Source organism: Vidua chalybeata, chromosome 8 (genome assembly GCF_026979565.1).
Source record: "Vidua chalybeata isolate OUT-0048 chromosome 8, bVidCha1 merged haplotype, whole genome shotgun sequence".
NCBI classification, from domain to species: domain Eukaryota; kingdom Metazoa; phylum Chordata; class Aves; order Passeriformes; family Viduidae; genus Vidua; species Vidua chalybeata.
The window spans coordinates 15919308-15938597 of NC_071537.1; the positions used below are offsets into that span (position 1 = coordinate 15919308).

At 37.0% G+C, this 19290-nt stretch overlaps 1 protein-coding gene across 4 annotated transcripts in view; it reads left to right on the plus strand.

The window, feature by feature from the left end:
* Nucleotides 1-19290, plus strand: part of EXOC6 (exocyst complex component 6) — an 89049-nt gene that overhangs the window by 5197 nt on the left and 64562 nt on the right. For all 4 annotated transcript variants that reach the window (XM_053948952.1, XM_053948956.1, XM_053948955.1 and 1 more), the window contains exons 2-5: nucleotides 15570-15741; nucleotides 17029-17076; nucleotides 17190-17280; nucleotides 18191-18236. In XM_053948952.1, coding sequence (XP_053804927.1) covers nucleotides 15570-15741; nucleotides 17029-17076; nucleotides 17190-17280; nucleotides 18191-18236 — 357 coding nt within the window. The remainder of the gene's footprint in view (nucleotides 1-15569; nucleotides 15742-17028; nucleotides 17077-17189; nucleotides 17281-18190; nucleotides 18237-19290) is intronic.

Consider the following 19290-nt stretch of genomic DNA (forward strand, 5'->3'; position numbering starts at 1 on the left):
TGCTACAGGAGTGGCAGCACTTGCTCTTACGATATAAAAAATAATAACATTTATTGATATATAATGGTTTAGTGTATAATTTACAGGTAAGGAACAACATACACACTGATCCTGCAGGTGATTTTCTACTGCTGAGATCTACCCATAAAGAGGAATGTGAAATGTAGGTCCTTTATGGGAGGAATCAGCATACAGCTAGTGCACTTGGGATTATTTATTATTTAGGAGAGTATGCTCCTAAAGACTGCTTTGCATCTCAAGAAATGAAGATATTGTATTGCATTAAATTAATTTTCTTTTTAGATTTTAACTGGATTAATTTATTGATTTAAATTTGCTGCTATTTTACTTGCCTCTCTAAATTCAGTAACATATGCTGAATCATTATAAATGAGACCTAAGCCAACATGCCTTTCATTAAATAGGCAGACTGTATCTATAGCAAGCCAGAATTTTTTTTTTTTCATCAGACACTGTGAAGCTTTTATCAGCATCTTTTTGGCTTTAATGGCTAACAAAATGAGACTAGTGACAAAACTTGTTAGAGGCTCATCACTCTCACCTTTTTATAGAACATGTTAATATTGTATAATTCATGTTGCATGCATACTTTTGAGCTTTTCTCAGGGAGAGCTATCTCATTTCTAATCTTTGAAAGGAAGTGGAAGAAGACAAAGAGAAAGAAAGGCAATTTCCATAATCCTCTCAACAGCTACAACAGAAAAATCAGAAACTTAATAACAAAAAACTTAAGGCCCTCACTGAACTCTGTATTTTAATACCTGAATAGTCAGTTGGACATGCTCTGGTAGCTAGTAAGACAAATTCTCTTCAGAAGAAAATAATTGACCTTATATGATGGTTAGTATATGGTTGGTTGAAAAAGGTCAAAGTGGAACTTGACAGAGTAGAAGTTGTTCTGCCAGTGCCCTGTCTACTATAGATATGAGTTTCTTTGAGTCTGTGGTAATGTGTAGTATTTCAAAGCTTTTTTTTTTTTTTTTTTTTTTTTTTTTTTTTTAATAGATGAATTAACTCTTAAACTCTAGCTTGGCAAAATATTTCATAAACATATGGTAGACTTTCTCTAAACACTTCATCTTGTGAGCTTTGCGTCACTAAGTCTGTGGTGTTCTGTGATTCCCATACACAGCCTGTCAGGGGAGTACCTCCAGGCCCACAATCCGTTGACTGAACAAAAACACAAAAGTAAAATTAAATATAAAAACTGTGGGGGATGTGGTAATGGAAATTCTGTTGCTAAGGTGAAGTTGATAAGGAGGCGCTGTGTCTATTGATGTATCTATCTATAAGCAGAATGTACTCGCAGCTTGGAACGTGCTCCTCAAAAGTCAGTGTAAAAATGCTTTTAATTCAATTCTGTCTTCCTGAAATCTGTCATCACAAAGCTGTTGCCTGGTAGATGTTAGAGCATCTTCTAGGTTGCTCTAAGTTGTGCTGGCCACTGAACTCCTTTGCAGAGTTCTTAGAGAGCCTCCTGTGAAGACATTTTGCTGTCCTCTTGTCTCTGGCTGAAGAAATCACACCCACAAGCACCTTTCACTTTGTGTTTCTGTCTGATGCTGCAGCATGCTGCAGTCACCTTCTACTGATCTAGGACTGCATTGCACTGGTAAAAGCAGCACTGAGCTGAGACTGCAAAGCAAAATAATTTCTGTATAGTGCTGCATTTTTCTCATTTAGGTTAAACAGTGTTTGAAGATCAGACGTCATAAATGAGTTTGGCTGAAGTGCTAAAACAAATTGATAGCTGTTCATTCTGAGCTTCTGTCCTTGTGTTGCAGAAAAGCCAAAGGTAAAAACTACACTTTAGTAAGGCTTATTAGAAAAATAAGCAAGACTATTTTGTCCTTTACTGATCAAGGTTCTGAGAAAATTCAGAGTTAGAGATATGGAGTGACAGTCTAATTCTGCTGCTTTTACTGTGTTGTGGTACACTTTGCAACTGCAGGTGCTTTGCCCAGTCTGGGGTCTGTAATTTGTATTTTGGAGATACTCTTATATTCATTGAGGGGGCCTTTCCAAAGCAAAATGAGCAAAGTGCCTAAATGTTATGTAACATCAGTTTTACTGGAAGTGTATATTACAGTTTCCAGCAGGCATGATTTAGGTATGTGATTCTGTGTCTTCAGCACCACAGTTAGTAAGCAGAAACATAGGCAGTATGAATGAAATTTGAAAATGTGGGAAGATTTGACAGCATTAACACAATTGCAGGCAGGGAAATACTTTTTCTGACTATGGTCTGTTGGGATTTGTGATGTGGTTATCCAGTAACAAAATGTGGTTGCCTTCATTTTTCTCCTGCGGTCTTACTTGTCTGGTAGGATTGTCTAAAGTAATTTTTCAGTGTTTTCATCATTTTGGAGCATGAGCCAGTAATTAGCATTTTTGCCTATATCTTAGTCTTGTTTTAAATATAGACCAGACATAAGAGTACTCTGAGATCATCAGCCGGTGCTTTAGATGAGAATTTTAATGGTTTGATCATATTTTTTATTTCAAATAGTATGAGAATCTTATACAGAATTGTAAGCTATTGGTTTGAAAATCAATAGACCCTGTCTTTATTAATGGTTTGTCTTGAAGCCCTACTTTTCAAGTTAATGTTTCATTCCTGGTTCCCTTTCAGACAGAAATTACAAAGTAGCCCCAAAGAACTGGAAATTCCTTGTGTGATAGCTGTGATCTCTTTTGGATCAGGACTGTACTTTCATGTATACTGTTGTGGCTTAACCCCAGCCAGCAGCCAAGCCCACCTAGCTGCTCATTCACTCCCCCACCTGCAGCATGGGGGAGAGAATCAGAAGGGTAGAAGCTGGAAAACTTGTGGGCTGGGGTAAAAACAGTTTAATAGGGGAAGCAAAGGCTGCACACACAAGCCAAGCAAGGACTGAATTCACTGCATCCCATGGGGAGACAGCTGTTCAGTCATGTCCACAACAGCAGGACCCCGTCGCAAGTAGTGGTTATTCTGGAACACAGAATGAACGAGGTTGGAAAAGACCTTTGATATCATTGAGTCCATGACCTATGCCCTAACACCTCCTCATTAACTAAACCATAGCACTAAATGCCACATCCAGTCTTTTTTTTGAACACATCCAGGGACAATAATTCCACACCTCTCTGGACAGACCATTCCAGTGCCCAGTCACTCTTTTAGTGAAGAATTTTTTCCTAATCTCTAAACTTCCCCTGGCACAGCTTAAGAATGTGTCCTCTCGTTCTGTCAGTTGCTGCCTGGAAAAAGAGACCAACCCCCACCTGACTACAACCACCTTTCACGGAGCTGTAAAGAGTGATAAGGTCGCCTCTGAGTCTCCTTTTCTCCAGGCTAAACACCCCCAGCTCCCTCAGTCATTCCTCACAGGGCTTGTGTTCCAAACCCCTCACCAGCCTCGTTGCCCTTCTCTGGATGCACTCAAGCATCTCAACGTCCTTCCCAAACTGAGTGGCCCAGAACTGGACACAGCACTCAAGGTGTGGCCTCACCAGTGCTGAGTACAGGGGAAGGATGACCTCCCTGCTCCTGCTGGCCACACTATTCCTGACACAGGCCAGGATGCCCTTGGCCTTCTTGGCCGCTAGGGCACACTGCTGGCTCATGTCCAGTCAGCTGTCGACCAGTACCCCCAGGTCCCTTTCTGCCTAGGCATTGTCCAGCCACTCTGTTCCCAGCCTGTAGTGCTGTAGGGGGTTGTTGTGGCAAAATGTCATCGCTCCAAATGTCTCCTCCCTTCCTTCTCATTCCCCCACTTTATGTACTGAGCATGATGCCATCTGTTCTGGAATAGCCCTTTGGTCAGCTGGGGTCACCTTGGCTGTGTCTCTCCCCAGCCTCCTGGCCAGCGTGGCAGCACGAAAAGGCCTTGGCTCTGTGTGAGCCCTGCTCAGCAACGACAACATCTCTATTATCAGCCCTGTGTGCAGCACAAATCCAAAACAGCCCCATACCAGCCATGTGAAGAAAATTAACACTACCCCAGCCTAAACCAGCAGATATATTTATATATCAGTTTATCTTTATTATAATAGCTAATTTCTGTTTTGTAACTGGATTGTTATGGAGTAAGGAGAATGACCAGTGTGCTGTGAACCAGTGTATCCTAAAAAAACAGACGATTGCTTGTAGTGTCAGTTGCAGGTTTTGTTACTTAGTGTAGGATTTGATGGTATTCCAAGTACTTAAGTTGAAAGATAACAGTCAGATAAAGCAACTGTCTGTGTGCTGCTATGAAGGAGCAATTTTTTTTTATTGCTGGTCCGTTATATAGAGTTAAAAGGGCATATGAAGAGTGTGTGCTGCAGACTGATTAATCTGGCATACAGCAGCAGAACTGCAGTTCTGGTTTTTCTATAGTCTGGTCAGATTTGCCATTGGTAGCAAAAGTATTTTATAAGGAATCACTTGCATTGCTGCAAGTTTCAACATATTACTTTTCAAGTTTTTATAAAGCCTGAAACTATTCACACAAGTAATCGTATCTGCACTGAGGTTTTTTTTTTCCTTTTCTTTTTTTTTGGTTTTTTTTTTTTTTTTAATCTTTAGGTTCAATGCTGATTAAGTTTGTCATGAAATATGTGTCTTCAAATCAGGTTATCTTGATCTTTTCACTGTTCACACATCAGCTTCTGACTCAGTTCTTACAGTGATTTCCAAATGGGCAACTGCCAAGTGAAGCTTTAACCTAGCTAGTAACCTGTATGAATTGTTCTGAAACAGCTCTCTCCAATTTCACAGGCATTACCAAAGAGGTTGAATTGTCCTAGTCTTTAGGAAACAAATTTCAAAATAAATTAAAGCTTTTAAAATAGGGGAATCATGTGATACATCGTCATCAGAATAGTGTACTTAATAGATGTTTCATGCAGTTTGTGTCATTGTTTCATTTAAATTCAGCCTTCTCTTCATATAAGTGGCTTATGCTTGTGCACTCTTACATCAGTTAAATTCAGAAAAGCCAGTTCTTACTCCTGTCATCTCTCCATTGACTTGTTCATCAAGCTGATTTTATTCTGTGTCTGGTGACCCAGATTTTGGACCTGTCATGTGCATAGGAAGTGCATAATTTGTCATCCTTCATAAATGCCAGTCACACAGGTGCTTACTTCTTTGTAGATTTTTTTGGAAAGCCAACAGTGTAGCCTGCACTCCAGCTTTCTTTGTGTGTGGCTGAACCATTGATATCTACTTGAGGAGCCCTAGCATAATTCAGTTAAATATAAGTCTGGTTTTGACTGGTAAGTGCTGGTGTATTTTCAGGTTTTGTCATGTTGCATTTTATGTATTAAACTACTAAAATGAGCTCATTCAAATTGAAGAGGGTTAATATGTCTTAAATAATGTGCTTTTAAGATAATGCCAGAAAAGGATTTGCAAATAGGGAACTATTTTTATGGGTTGTAGTAAACTATTAAGTACTAACTCATTCAAAAATACAGTGCTAGCTTTGCATCAGCATCAGGTAATCACATGAGATTTTATCTTTCTGAAAGGCTTGTGGTGGCTAGTTGTAAAATCTAGGTGTGGCTAGTCTTTCTGGCTATTTTCTGCTGATGTTTGAAATGCCCAAACCTAATCCCTGTCACCACAGAGCGTGGTATAACAATAACAGTTCAATTTGAGGTTCAGCTTGATGAAGTATTTTCAACAATGCTTCTCTTCCTCATTTGTACATGTCCAGTACAGAGCTATCTGTACTCCTGAAAAACTGGGTCCTTCCTGTGCAGGAAGGAGTTAATGATCTCTCTCTTTTCTCTTTCTCTGAAGCCCTTCCCGTACCTCAACCTTTGCCAGTAATAGCAAACTAGTAGGGAACTTAATCACTGACAGAGGTATTAAGAAGGAAGGAAACAGATTTTAGAGTGCCATCAGCCTTGATGGAAAGACGTGGGATTGGACAGAGAAGGCCTAAAAGACGCTGGGGATTTTTTTTTTTAATATAGCATGAGAAAAGTGTTCAGTTCTAATACTCTGAGTGGGATTTTCACTGTGTCTCAGGGAAAGTAATTTGCTTGCAAAATTGCAGTGAGTGTAACCTGGCAATTCTCCTGTGAATCAGAGTAATACAAAATTAATAAAGCATATACTGTCATATATGTACCTGGGGGATACTTTTGAGACATTTCAGCTTCAAAAGGAAATATTTAACCTATCAAGTTTTGTGACTTTCACAGTTTGCACACTTCCTTAGGCATAGAGTGGCTTTGAAGGATTTTTACCCCATTTTGTTCATAGAAGCAATGTTTTCCTACAAGTTTTGTTTTTAGTTAATTTCAATATAAAAATAAAACAGCAGATACTGTTTTGTACTGTATATTTGTTCTGGTATGTTTCATAAACTTAGGAAGCTGCAAAGAAATGAACACATTTTCTTAGTTTGTTCATCAGGCAGGTAAAGAACTGGAGTTAGTCAGTTGCATCAACACTCTTAATGGCTTCCTAACTGAGAGAAACACTGGGTTTCAGTTCAGCTTCTGAATTGAAAACAGACTTTTTTTAGAAGTCATGTTTCACTTTCTTCAGTGATCCTGGGAGATATGCAAAGAATATACAGCACAGGCTGTTGTTTTACATTAATTAAATACATGATGATTTATATGTATAGGCTATGTGAGCTCATAGAGTTAACAAAAATGAATAATATAAAATCATTGTAAAATACATGCTTTGGCTATGTGTTTGCAGAGAAGTGTGATGTAGGAAAGGATTGTCTGGTTTGATCTGTATTGAATAGAATACATTCTTAATCCAATTGGTTTTGAAACTTTTTAATTACTAGGTATTTTATCTGGAACTTCTTAAATTTCTGAAATAATGTATTTACCTCTGTGTAGTGTTGATATTCAAAGCCTATTGAAATAAATAACTTACACATTTCTGACATTAAATATTCTGTTCTATTTTGTATGTTTTGTGAAGAGACATATGAGATTGTTGAAATATGACTTTTTTTTTTTTTTTTAATTGGTGTATATTTATCTAGAAGATTATGTTTCAAGTGCTCTAGATAAAGTTGACAGATTAGCTAAAGGTTGTAATAGAGGCCCAATTATTTCTTGTACATGTCTAATAGAAATCTCATAAAATTTTTTAAAAGAACTTAGAAGCTCACAATTTGGTTTACAGATTAATCCATTGCTCCTAAAATATAACAATTTATGTAAAAAACAGTCTCTGGAAATATTAAAGGAAGATAAAAATACTGCTATATAGACTTCAGTTTCCTATTTTATATTCTATGAAATAATATAGATTCCAACTACATCCACTTGTATCCATTTTGGTATATGAAACAGATGGCCAAACTTGGCACTTCATTCCCTGGCAATAGCCAGTACTAAAGTGAGCGAAGCTGCCATTTCCTCTGCTGCCTTTTTATCAACGATTACAACACAAAATTAGGAAAAAAAGTGGTAGTGCAGCACTTGTTTTTCAGTTTCTTACTTCATACATCGGTAGGTCGCACAAAGGCTCAGCAGGAAGAGGCATCTCCTTGGTCAGCAGTGTAAAAACAGGAAGGAGGAAGTCTATTGCAAATCTGGGTGTGCTGATTATCAGTTGGGGTTTCGCTGCAGAGGATGTCCATTAACAGCCATCAGCGTGATCCATTGCTTATCCAGCATGAACAATGAAAGCTCTAGTGCTGCTACTACAGAATAAGGACCCTGCTTATAGGAAGTAATGCTAACTAACAAACTGTACTCGGCCCTTTCCTGCTCATAGAAACAGGATACTATTAGTGAGAACAATTGACAGAAATTGCACATCCAGGAAAACCAGGCAAGCAAAGCATAACAGCTAAACTAAGATTAATAAAATCTTTTCTCTGAATAGGCCACAGCTGAGTTCTGTGTTGTTCTGGCATGTAATGTGAGCTTTTAAATAGAGTGGTGAGATGTAATTATGAGTAAGAATGGCAGAACTGGAACATAGGTGGCATCTGGCATTGAAAGGCTGCTTAGGTTTTAAGAAATATGCTTATTACCATAACTGCAATTGAATTACAGGAAACACCTGGACATTATTTTATAAAGCTTTTTAGGGTGTATGCAGCCACCTATATGAAATTACTCCGTGGAAAAATCCCTACAAAGTTTGCAGCTTGTGTAAACAGAAAATATCTTTGTATATTGTAGGACAAAGGAAGTTTCTGCAGTGTTTCCTGTGAAATTGCAGCTCAAATGGAGTGTGTGATACAGTATCATGGTTAGGGATGCCATGGTTATAGTCACAGTGTGACAGGGCTGTTTTAAGGGCAGAATGTTAATTTTCAATGCCAGTGTTTTCTGCTGCACTGATCCCACTAAAATCATCATGCAAATTTGAATTCTAAATATTACTTAGTTTTAAAATTTTATTTAGTATAGCTCGGTGTTGTTTCGTTTTGGGATTTTATTACAATGAAAGGAGAAATAGGAAGAACATTTAGAGGGGTACTTCTTGCAATGTGTTTATGGGAACTAGTTGGGAGCATCTCTAGAATCAGGACAAAATTGGCATTGGTAGCAAGATATGAATTCTAAAAACATGATTATCCATAAGCACAGTTTCTTCATTTGAGAGTTGATATATTTGTGTGTGTTTTGTTTAAAGTATTACTTGGAAAAATTGAATAAAAAGTGCATGATTGGGGGGATTTTTTTTCCTGCCTTCTTGTAATTGATCAAAGTAATCAGTAATTTTTTTCCCCCCATGGTGCTTAATTTGAAGCGCTACAAATGAATTTTTTTCTCTTGCTTCTGTTGAAGGTCAGAAGTTGCATGGTCAAGACTTACATTCCATGTCAAACTCGTACAACTCTTGTACAGATAGGTGTAATCCCTGTCATTGTTACAGCATTCATGGGGCTGTAACTGATGGGCACTTACTGAGTGGTTATCAGTATCCTGCAAGGAATGTGTACATACAGTTTTTAATTGCTTCATATGTCTTGTGTAATCAGGAAATGAAAGACTTTGTGGCAGTATAAGCAGGGGTAGGGAAATCTGCAATTCATCCTAGAAATGGAACAGAACAGTATGGGTTGGGGGGAGGTGTGGAAATGGTGAAAGGTGGCAAGTCATTAATAAGGAGTTTCTTTGTCCTGTAAAAAGATTACTGGTTTGGGGTCTTTTTCTGACATGTTTTTTGGCTATTTTAAAAGACATGATCTGTTTTAAAAGTCTCTGCTGCTGCTAGAACCTCTTATAAATGATTACTAGAAGAATTGTTCTCTCAAAAAAATTACAGTAATGTTCCATAAGCTCAGATTTGTCTTTCCTGAATATGGATTGCCATTAAAAGTTGAATCATTGCCCATTTACAAGAACACACAAAAATATCCCAAAGCCTTTAAGAAATACTAATTTTTTAAAAACTCCAATGGAATTTCTTAAATATTACTTTTTTCTTTATTTATTAGACTGTTCCAGTAATGATTTTTAAGTGAGAGAGTTATCACCAACCAGGAATTCATATTATCTTCTGAATTACTATTTTCTTATGAAAGTATGGAGATTTTATTTTTAATAAAATAAACTCTTCAAGTTCATTTTTTTTTGGCCTGAAGCCTGAATTCCTGAGCAGTTCTTCTCCCCTTTGAAAAGTTGCAGCTACTGCTGTAGATATGAGACAAAATTCTGATTATTCTTGAAATCTATTTTTCTATGTTAAAACAAGAAGACTACAGTAGAAGTTGTACTTAGGTCTGGTTATTGTAATTTCCTGGTGTAGAGGCCATAGATGTGAAGCTAGACTGGAGATGAGGAGGGGAAAAAGCAAATGTGGGGTATTTGCTAAACTTCCAAAAAATTATTTTGGCCTCCTCTCCTTTTACAGTTAATATTGTTAATATTTACAGTTCCATTGTCTGCCCTTCCAGTAGTTCAGTCAATGTATTAAATTAATTTCTGGGATTATATGATTTTTTTTTCTTTTTTTTTTCTTCTAATTTTTTATTTCCCTCCTCGTGAAATTCTCATCCTCTTTTACTCCCACCTACACTCAGGCATGCAAGGACATATATCCTGATTGCATGCACAGAAATATTTGTATGAAATGATAGCAGAAACACATTTTTGAAGTGAGCCTGTAACCATTTGTGAAGACATGATGCTCACTTAGAGTGATAATGTATATGTATGGAATAGATAGATGATTTTGGGATAATTTATTTTGAATATTAATTTTTTGAAGGGTTGTGTGGAATTCTTGGGATGTTAAGTTTTAGTTCTCTGGAAATTTTTTGATTACTTAACGGTGGGTATTTTCGTGCATAGGATGGTGCCCTCTGGTGCTTCTGTATATTTTTGCATGTAAACACAAAAAGTCTTCAATAAGACCTATTAAATACATGGTTTTCATATTGTGTTTCAGTTTTGAAAGTTTTAGGAAAGTTTTTTGCCGTATAAAGTAAACTTATTTTATTGTTTTCAATTGGAAAATAGTTGCATATCTGCAAATCCTCCTTCGTTATTTCTTGTGACCTGAATTCAAATCTGTTTATGCTTGTCATTCTCCCTTCAGCCTACCTGGTAAGAAAGATCAAGATAAAAATGTCTCCATTGCAATAAAATGTATCCAGTGAACTCAGACACTTTTCTCCTTTAGGTCACTCTCTGACTGCTCCTAGTTTATTTTTTGCCTTTTTCAAGTACTTTCTACACTATCTTCTTTTTACCTAGACTGGCATTAATATGACTCATCCAATTGTTGGAATGAGTCAAAAAAAAGAAAAAAAAAAAAAAGCATCTCACTTTATATACAGAGTTCTGGGAATATAGACAGATATCTGGTACACATTACCAGAAAAGTTGTTCAGCTCTGCTTATGTTCTTCATGGGTTCCCTGCTTGCCCTGTCAATCAGGAAAGAAATCAGTACCTGTCCTACCACTGATTTGCCATACTGGTGGCTAAGTAGTCACTCAAGTTAAAGTTCTCTCATTCCAGATTGGAAATTAAGGTGATAACGTTGTGTTGGTTTGGGTATTTTGGGTGCCAAAATCAAATATAAACTTCTGTCTCCAACATTAGTGGTTTTCTCCTTTTTTTTGTCCAGTCTGAAGACTCATACAAAGAAAAAAACTTTTCTTGTCAAAGTTTCATGGTATGAATCAACCACTAGTAGTCTATAGTTGTGCAGATCAGAGGTTGAAAGCAGTTTTAATAAAAACTAATAATGTCTTTCAGTTTGACACAGTTCAAGTTTGTGCTGTATTTCAGACCATCAGTTTTCACTTCAGGGGCCCATAAAGCTGAAGAGGATCCTTAGGCCTCTTCATTCAGAGGTATATAAATGTAGACAAAAATTGAAAGAACTGTGTATTACACACGTAAAAATTCCTTTGGTATCCTAAACATGACACTTCCTACTGCTGGATGTGAAGCAGTTTGCAGTGAGAGAGAGATTTTTGGGGTAGACATAATTGCATCTGCAATTGTAATTGTCATCTCCTGAAGAAATGGACCTAGAAGGGTTACTACTTCCTCACTTGCTTTCCAGCAGAACTTTGTGTGAGTTGTAAATTCAGTTAATTTTGTCTTGTGATTTTAAAGAATTACCACTAGAATGCTTTTAGGATTTCATGTCTCTCCAAGATTACTGCAGTGTTGATTTGTCTGCTTGATAATTTAGCTCTCAAAAGTGAAGAATTGTTATCAGCATCTCTTGCAGTGTCATAATCTGTTGAAATATACACTTTCAGATAATTATTAAGAGGTAGCAATTACTTTATTTAGATAGCTGTAGGTAATCTTTGAAATAAGTGTATGTATGGAAAATGAGCTTCAGTATTAGAAATAAACTACGATGTGTCATGTTCCCTAACAGGTAAATCAAGTGTGTATTGTCTCAGTTGTGTTTGCAAATTTGAGAAAAAGCCTAATTTCTATCCATGGCCAAAGATGGCTTGGATCTCCAGTGTATGTTTATTTTCTCAAAAAGGATGATGTTATAGGCCAGATGTTGTTCTGAAGCCCCTGAAACTGCATGTGTGAAGTGTCCTCAGAAGACAGTGTCCTAAGGGAGTCAATAAACCTGTTTATTCATCTTCTTCTCACCTAGATGAGAAAGTTGTGATACAAAGTGTGAATTTTTTTAAAATACGCTGACGATTTATTTCTGTAAAGTAAGCAGTTCTGTCTCGGGTTTTTTCACTCCTGCTGACAGGAGTTGATTTGTTGTTCCCACAAGATGGAGCTGTTTACGTACGTAATTAACATGGAATTTCTACTACGAGTGCATTTTAGGGAAGACTTTGAAAATACTGGTTTAAATCACAGGTCACAATTTTCTTAGTATCCTTACAGAAAAGGGTACAATGTACAACACAAAATAATAACTATTATTTTAAGAAGGTAGGATAATCTTGTGATGAAGATATTGGGGGGTACACAGTATTGCTTTCTTCCCCCTTATTTTGAACATTTATTCCCTGTATTATTTTTAATTAAATATTGTGATAATACATGTGAGATTAAAAACCAGTACTTTATTATAATTAAATTTAAGCATAAGCAGCCTTAATATTGAGGAAAACATAATCAATACAGATTTTTCTAACAGTGAAAACTGTATTGCCTATGCTACATTGTATGTACTTCCAGAACTTCTGGCTGTGTTTTCTGCAATTTTTTGATAACATTTTAAAGAGAAATCTTCTGATTGCAAAGGATTTCCTTTTGTCAGTATGGTAAGAACACGTCTGAAGGTCTTGGCACAAATGTGAAATGGATAAAAAGTTATCAAGGCAGCAATTGGATACCCCCAAATCATCAGGCAATAACTAAGTCCAAAACCACATTGCATTGCTACCATCAAAGAAAGTTTGGTGGTACAAACTCAAGTATGGAGTTCCTCTTGTACCATCTTTTTATAGTCTCATTCTCATTTTAATTATATTTTCTTTACTCAGTTTTACCGCTGCTTTCATTTATGCTTTCATGACACAATTTACAATTTGGGCACATAGTGGTAGAGCTCTCCTGACTTTGTGATAATGATGCTCCTTTCTCACTTCTCCTTGAGAACAATGGAAGATGACCTAAATTTGGAGGCTTCTTCCACCCTTAAACAAAAGGCTAAAAAAGCACTAATAAATTGAACTTCTTTTTCTGTGAAGTTTTTAAAATCTTGTTTTGTTTTCTTCTTTAGCATACAGTGCAGTATAGGTAGTAAGTCCTGCCCAATTAGAGGTGGCTTATGCTTGCCAGATGTCTGTGAAGATGCTTTGATGCATCTGGTCCTCCTAATCTTTTTTTCTTCTCCAAGAACTCTGAAGACAGTTGGATGCCCCTCCATGTCCACCTGGTAGCTTCCGGCATCTCTGACCCTTTTCTTAATGGAGCAGCACTCACGTAACTGTAATATGTAGTTTGGAGTGCTGCCACATCAGTTGTTGAACCTTTTTCTCATCCCTTCCCCATTTCTATACAGGTGCTATGGTCCACATGCTTGTCCCTGTGTATTCCAATGCAGAACATCAGGCTGCCTAATGAGGCCTCATTCAGTGCCCACTGTCTTGCACCTTTCTTTCCTCCCAGGCCAGAATGCTGCTTCTCCTTCCAGCCAACACTGGGTTCTGCATGTGGGTATTTCCCCCTGGTGGTGCAGATCACTTCTGACCATCCACCACAGCCCTTTAAAGCTCAGTCATCCTGGGCAGCCTTGAGGGAGCCCTTTCAGGCAGTCTGACAGGAGCCTCAGGAGGAGACACTTATGGGTACACATTTGCTCCTTCCAGCTGTCATTTCAAACTGTGGTGGTAGAAATGGTGAGGAGTAAACTTCATGGGTGAACAACCTTAATTTTCCCCTGGTGCACTTTGGAGGAAAGAACCTGCTTTCAGTACTATAGCCTTATTTTCCTATCATAAGCAAAAGGGAGTATTCTTGGAAAATTTTATTCAATAGATTTTTCCCCTGAAAAAGTATCTGTAACAAGCAGAATATAAGGAATTGACTTTCTTCCTTCGATATGTAGGACAGCATATTGCCTTTCTTCTGTCACTTAAGTTCAGTTGCTTCACTGAATATATTGTACAAGGTCAAAAGGAACTCTATAAGGAATCATATTACAAGAGTGTTTTCAATCTCTTTTGCATCCTTTTCTTCATTTGAAAGGTCATGTTCCTGTCAGACACTCAGCTCTAGGTTTGTTGTGTTGATGATGAGCTCAGATCTCAGCAAAGTCCAGATGTCTGGATAGAAAAGAGAATCTTGAAGAATATGAGAAACCACACTTCTCCAAGAAGACTAGGAGGGAAGTGCTTTCTTACTTATTAAGGATTTTAGAGGCTTTGACTCATGGTTGCCTGGGTCTTGAAATTAAGACTGCACTTCTACAAGAAACACTGAAACACTTAGAATTTCAGCTTTTTCTTTTCCTCATATTAATATTTTCTATTTTTTTTTCTTGATCAACTTCTTATAAATATCTGGAGAAAACTTTATAATTGTGAAAGGAAATTAGATGCCAAAAAAGCAATTTAAAGATTTTTAATAACTTTTTTTTAACACTTGTAGTTTGCAGTACAAATGTGTTTGTATATGTATGATTAAATCATCCTCATATTTCTGCTCTTATTCTATGTGAAAAGCTACTTCAAAACTACCAGTCTTTGCTGTTGTTGCTGTAGCAAGTTATTAAACCATTTTTGGAACTTCTGTACCTTGCCTTTGTTGGGAGACTCCATACCTTTGATTTTGGTACAGTTCTATGTAAAACCTCTTCTCTTGCTTACTCTGCCAAAGTCTAAAGTTTTAAAATGCCCTCTGCCTCCTTCTCATGCTCGAGCATTTTTCCATGCAGATTTCTGTTTCTGATGCTGCTTAACAAACTACACCAGTAATTTCTCCCAAGTCCTGTCTCCTGCTGGAATTTTCTAAGTGAACTACTTGAGAATTAGTAAAGTAAGCCAGAAGACCTGATTCTAGCCCTTCCTGACAGTTAGGTGCCGTGGAGGAAGCAGCCTTAGGTGTGTGCATGCCGTGGTTTTGCCTTGGGAGCTGTTGGGCATGGGCGGGCGGGGACGGAGCCTTGGGGATTGCCTGTGCCAGGGTCCGGCTGCTGCTGCAGTGCTCTGGTCATTCTGGCTGGAGTCATCCCACCCTGATTTAGTTGGATAACTCTGCTGTTAGGAATACCAGGAAAGCAAATTTGTATGTTTGCACTTCTTTATATTTAGCAAAGAGTGGAATTTGATGGAAAAGTGATCCATGCTATTTGAGGTGGTTGGAGAAACTGATTCTTTTGTACCCATATTTGAGCATTAGGGCATAAATAACAGACCAGTGAGGCTCAGGTCAACCATGATGTAACTGGTTAAGCACCTGGATTAATGCCATAAGGGCTGGGTTTTGCGCCATCGGTTCTCAACTTTGTGCCATCTTTTCTTTAATGTTGATTTTGATGGAGTGGATCCACCAAAGGATGCCACTAACATCAAGTTTGCTTGCTTTTATTTTCTTGTTAAGAGAGATAGGTTTCAATAAAGATGGTTGCATACATACTATTTTCAACTGGGGATAAAAGTAAACTTTTATTTTCTTATTTGTATTTAATAGGTCTGTATATGATGACCAACCAAATGCACATCAGAAGTTTATGGAAAAACTTGATGCCTGCATACGTAACCATGACAGGGAGATAGAAAAGATGTGCAATTTTCACCATCAGGGCTTTGTGGATGCTATTACAGAACTTCTTAAAGTTAGGGCTGATGCAGAAAAACTAAAGGTAAGGAACAAGTTTTTCAGAGTTTCATATATCATTGTCTTTGACTCTAAAATAAGGAACTGGACTCTTCTACTGAAGATTAATTTAGTGTTTATCACATGCACTCTGATGTTTGCAGCAATTTTTTACAAGTGAATTGAACAGGATTTATGATTAGAGCCATGTTGCCTGACACAGTAATTTTTATTTACAAAGCTGAATATTTTATTAGGTCTCACTTTGATTTTTTTAATGTATGTTTTCAGAAAATGCTACCGTATTATTTTGCCTTTTTTAAAGGCTTTTTCAGAAGGTTAAGGACAACAAATGATAAACACAGTATTTCTTAAATAGGTCTTTTCCTAATCATGTTTTTATATGTCAGACCTTAGAAGAATTGAAAGTCCTTATTAGAAAACTAAAAATACCACAATTATGCGTGGAAAAAAACCCTGTTCTTTACTTTGTAATGAGCAGGAGAGAAGGTGGTGTTAGTAGTTTTCATGAGATACGAGAACCAAGATTTCCTCACAGATCAGAATGCAGAACAGTGAATTATGAGACCCGTCCCTTTTAGCTCTCCTTACACTTTTGAGAGCAAAATATGCACACCAGACAGAATGAGCATAGTTCATCAGAGGTTATGATTAGAAGACCATTATATAAAGGATATTCAGATAACAAGAGACCAAATACAGCATCAATGAGGTCATTGAGCATCTTTGTTCAGAAATTAATGAGATTTTTAATAAACTAGAATGTGCTTCCTTATTATGATGACCTAATGAGTCACTTACTATGTGGGAAAATCTGAGGTTGAGCTTTGCCTGCACCTGCAGCATTAAAATGTTGCTGTGGTTTGGAGATTTCCACGTTTGATGTTAATCAACCACCCAGTGTTTGCATTCAGCAAAGTATGAATGTTTAATTACCATAAAATGCAATCACCATTTCTTACAGACAATGAATGGCCCATAGAGCTCATTGAGGTTATCAAAAAGGGACCAGTGGTCAATTGGGTCAATGATTTGAATTGTTTGACAGACCTACAGAAACAAGGAAAGTTCAAAAATCCCAAGTAAATTTGAGAAGTTTGCCACAGAATCTGTTAGAAAGAACTGTCATAAGTAATTGAATTTAACAAAAGCCCTTTGCGATCAAAAGTTCAAGTTCAAGCTGTAGAGTTAATTTGAATTTGCATTTCTTTGTTCTAAGTTTCTCAGGAAGCATGATCTGATTACAAGGGTGAGCAGTCACATCAGGGCAATATATGCATATTTGTCTAACAAAGGTGAAATTATTTTTAAGGTCCAAGTTACTGATACCAACCGAAGGCTTCAGGATGCTGGGAAAGAGGTGAGAAAATGATGCTTCCTATATGGACATTATGAATATTTGTAGCAAAATAAATTTATTTGCATAATTTAAGTGTGATTTTCTTTCCTTTTTTTAAAAATAAAACCTTTAAGGTGATAGCCCAAACAGAGGAAATCATCCGATGTAGAGTTCAACAGCGGAATATTACAACAGTTGTGGAAAAACTACAGTTGTGTCTTCCAGGTGAGCGACCTATAGTGAAATATAACGACAAATTAAATAAAGTAAGTCACAATAGCCAAAAGGAAAAGTCTTCTATTTTTTCTAAGTTCTGGTCCTGTAACATCCAGTTTAATGAAAAAATTAATAGGTTTTTAAAAGTTGTCAACATGAAAGTTCCATATCTTTTGCAATATTTGACACAGAGCAATGGTGACAGTGTCAGAAAACAGTGAGACATTTAAATGATACAAACCATGTAGCCACTTACAGCTTTGAATGAATTAATATTTTTAATATGGTAAACAATTAATTTGTTGCTTGAGAGGGTGGGTTTTAGTGTTTGAATACTGGGGAAAGTACTAATGATGCTCTTTCAACATTGTACTTTTCGCTCTGTGTCACTACAGATGTTTTGAAATAAACAAAAGGGCTCTAAATGTTGTTTCAGGAAGGTAATATTGTCAGATTGCACACAGCTCCATAAGGGTTTTATCCTGTTTGTCATATTGGTGTAAAGTAGATTTGAAAGTTTTTCTTTGTGAGGTCTTCTTGTTGATGTGTTCTGAGTACAGTAGGTGGTACTGTTGCCTTTTTATGGAGACGGGCCATGGACTGGAAATGCAGATCAGGTTGTAGCATGTAGTACGTGAATGAATATGCTTGATATGTATAGTGTTGACTGTTTTTGTTAAACTTAATTCTTTTTCATTTAAAAGCTGTTAAGAGTTCAGTTATTTTTTTTCTCTTTTAGCTGAATTCTAGAATATTTTTTGCTAGGTTTATCACATTTATGCTACAATAGGAATTAAATAAGGTAAATATAGCACATCCTTTTCTATTTCTAATTTTGCCCTTTACAGTACATATTTTCCTCTTTTATTAACTAAAGCCACAATAAGACTCACAAATTAATCTGCTTGCTTTTATGCAGTGCTGGAAATGTACAGCAAACTAAAAGAACAGATGAGTGTAAAAAGGTGAGTAAACTTATTTCTATGAGAAAAAAATGTAACATTTGTAAGTAAATTGAGAGAATAGCAAACACTTATGTAGACAAGTAAGTGTTCTTACTCTGTAGCTTGGTATATGTGTTTCCTAATACTGGTCTGTATCTCAAGAGTATTTGAAAATGTTATATTAAAGAACTTCTAGGACCTTAGTGATTGCCATGAAAAATAATGCTTACTTAAATAGGTATGACATGTAGTGAAATTATGATTATAACATGTGAAATAAAGTTTACTGGTTTTTATTAAAGCAGTTTAAGAAGCAAGAAAGATAAGATCCTTAGGGACTGAAGGTCTTTTAGAGTACATTTATGTCTGATTAATATATCATGATATATTTAAATTAAATGCATAATACCAGAAGAAAGGACATTTTACTCCTTATATCTTTCTTTAGACCTATCTGGTTTCTCTATGCTTTTTGTGTAAATGGGACTATGGGAATGAAGTGCAGATAATGTGTTGCTTGGGGTTTTTCCCTCTGTGACAAATTGACTTGTTAAAAAGAATTAAAATTATAATTAATTTTTAATTTCTAGGATAATAGTTTATAACAGGTACATGACCAGCTGCTCCTTCCTATTGTGTCCCCACTTTTCATTTTCTCAGGGAGCCACTCACTGGTGCTGTAGTCCCAGCCTCCCCAGTTCTCCCTCCCTCCATAGCAGCTTGGCTGCCCCTGCCCCCTGCTTTAGCTGCATCCTGTCCCACTGAGGCTGCTGCCTGCATCTTGCACACCACCCCAGCAATACCACTGCTGCTGTTTTCTTCTTCATTATTTCCATATCATCACTGCCTGCCTGCTTTTCACAGTGCCTCAGTCACACTGATGCTCTTGCCTGCCCTTTCTTGGCTCCTGGTTGCTGGTGCTGCCTCTTTGTGCACTTGGCACCACTGCAGGGAGCTCCTGCTGACAATTCTGTCTGGACAGGACTGTTTCCACTTGGAACTAGCTGTGCACAGTCAGTTGTCTGAGGGCTGCTATGTAAAACATTTACTTTTGGACTGTTTGTCTGGATTTTGG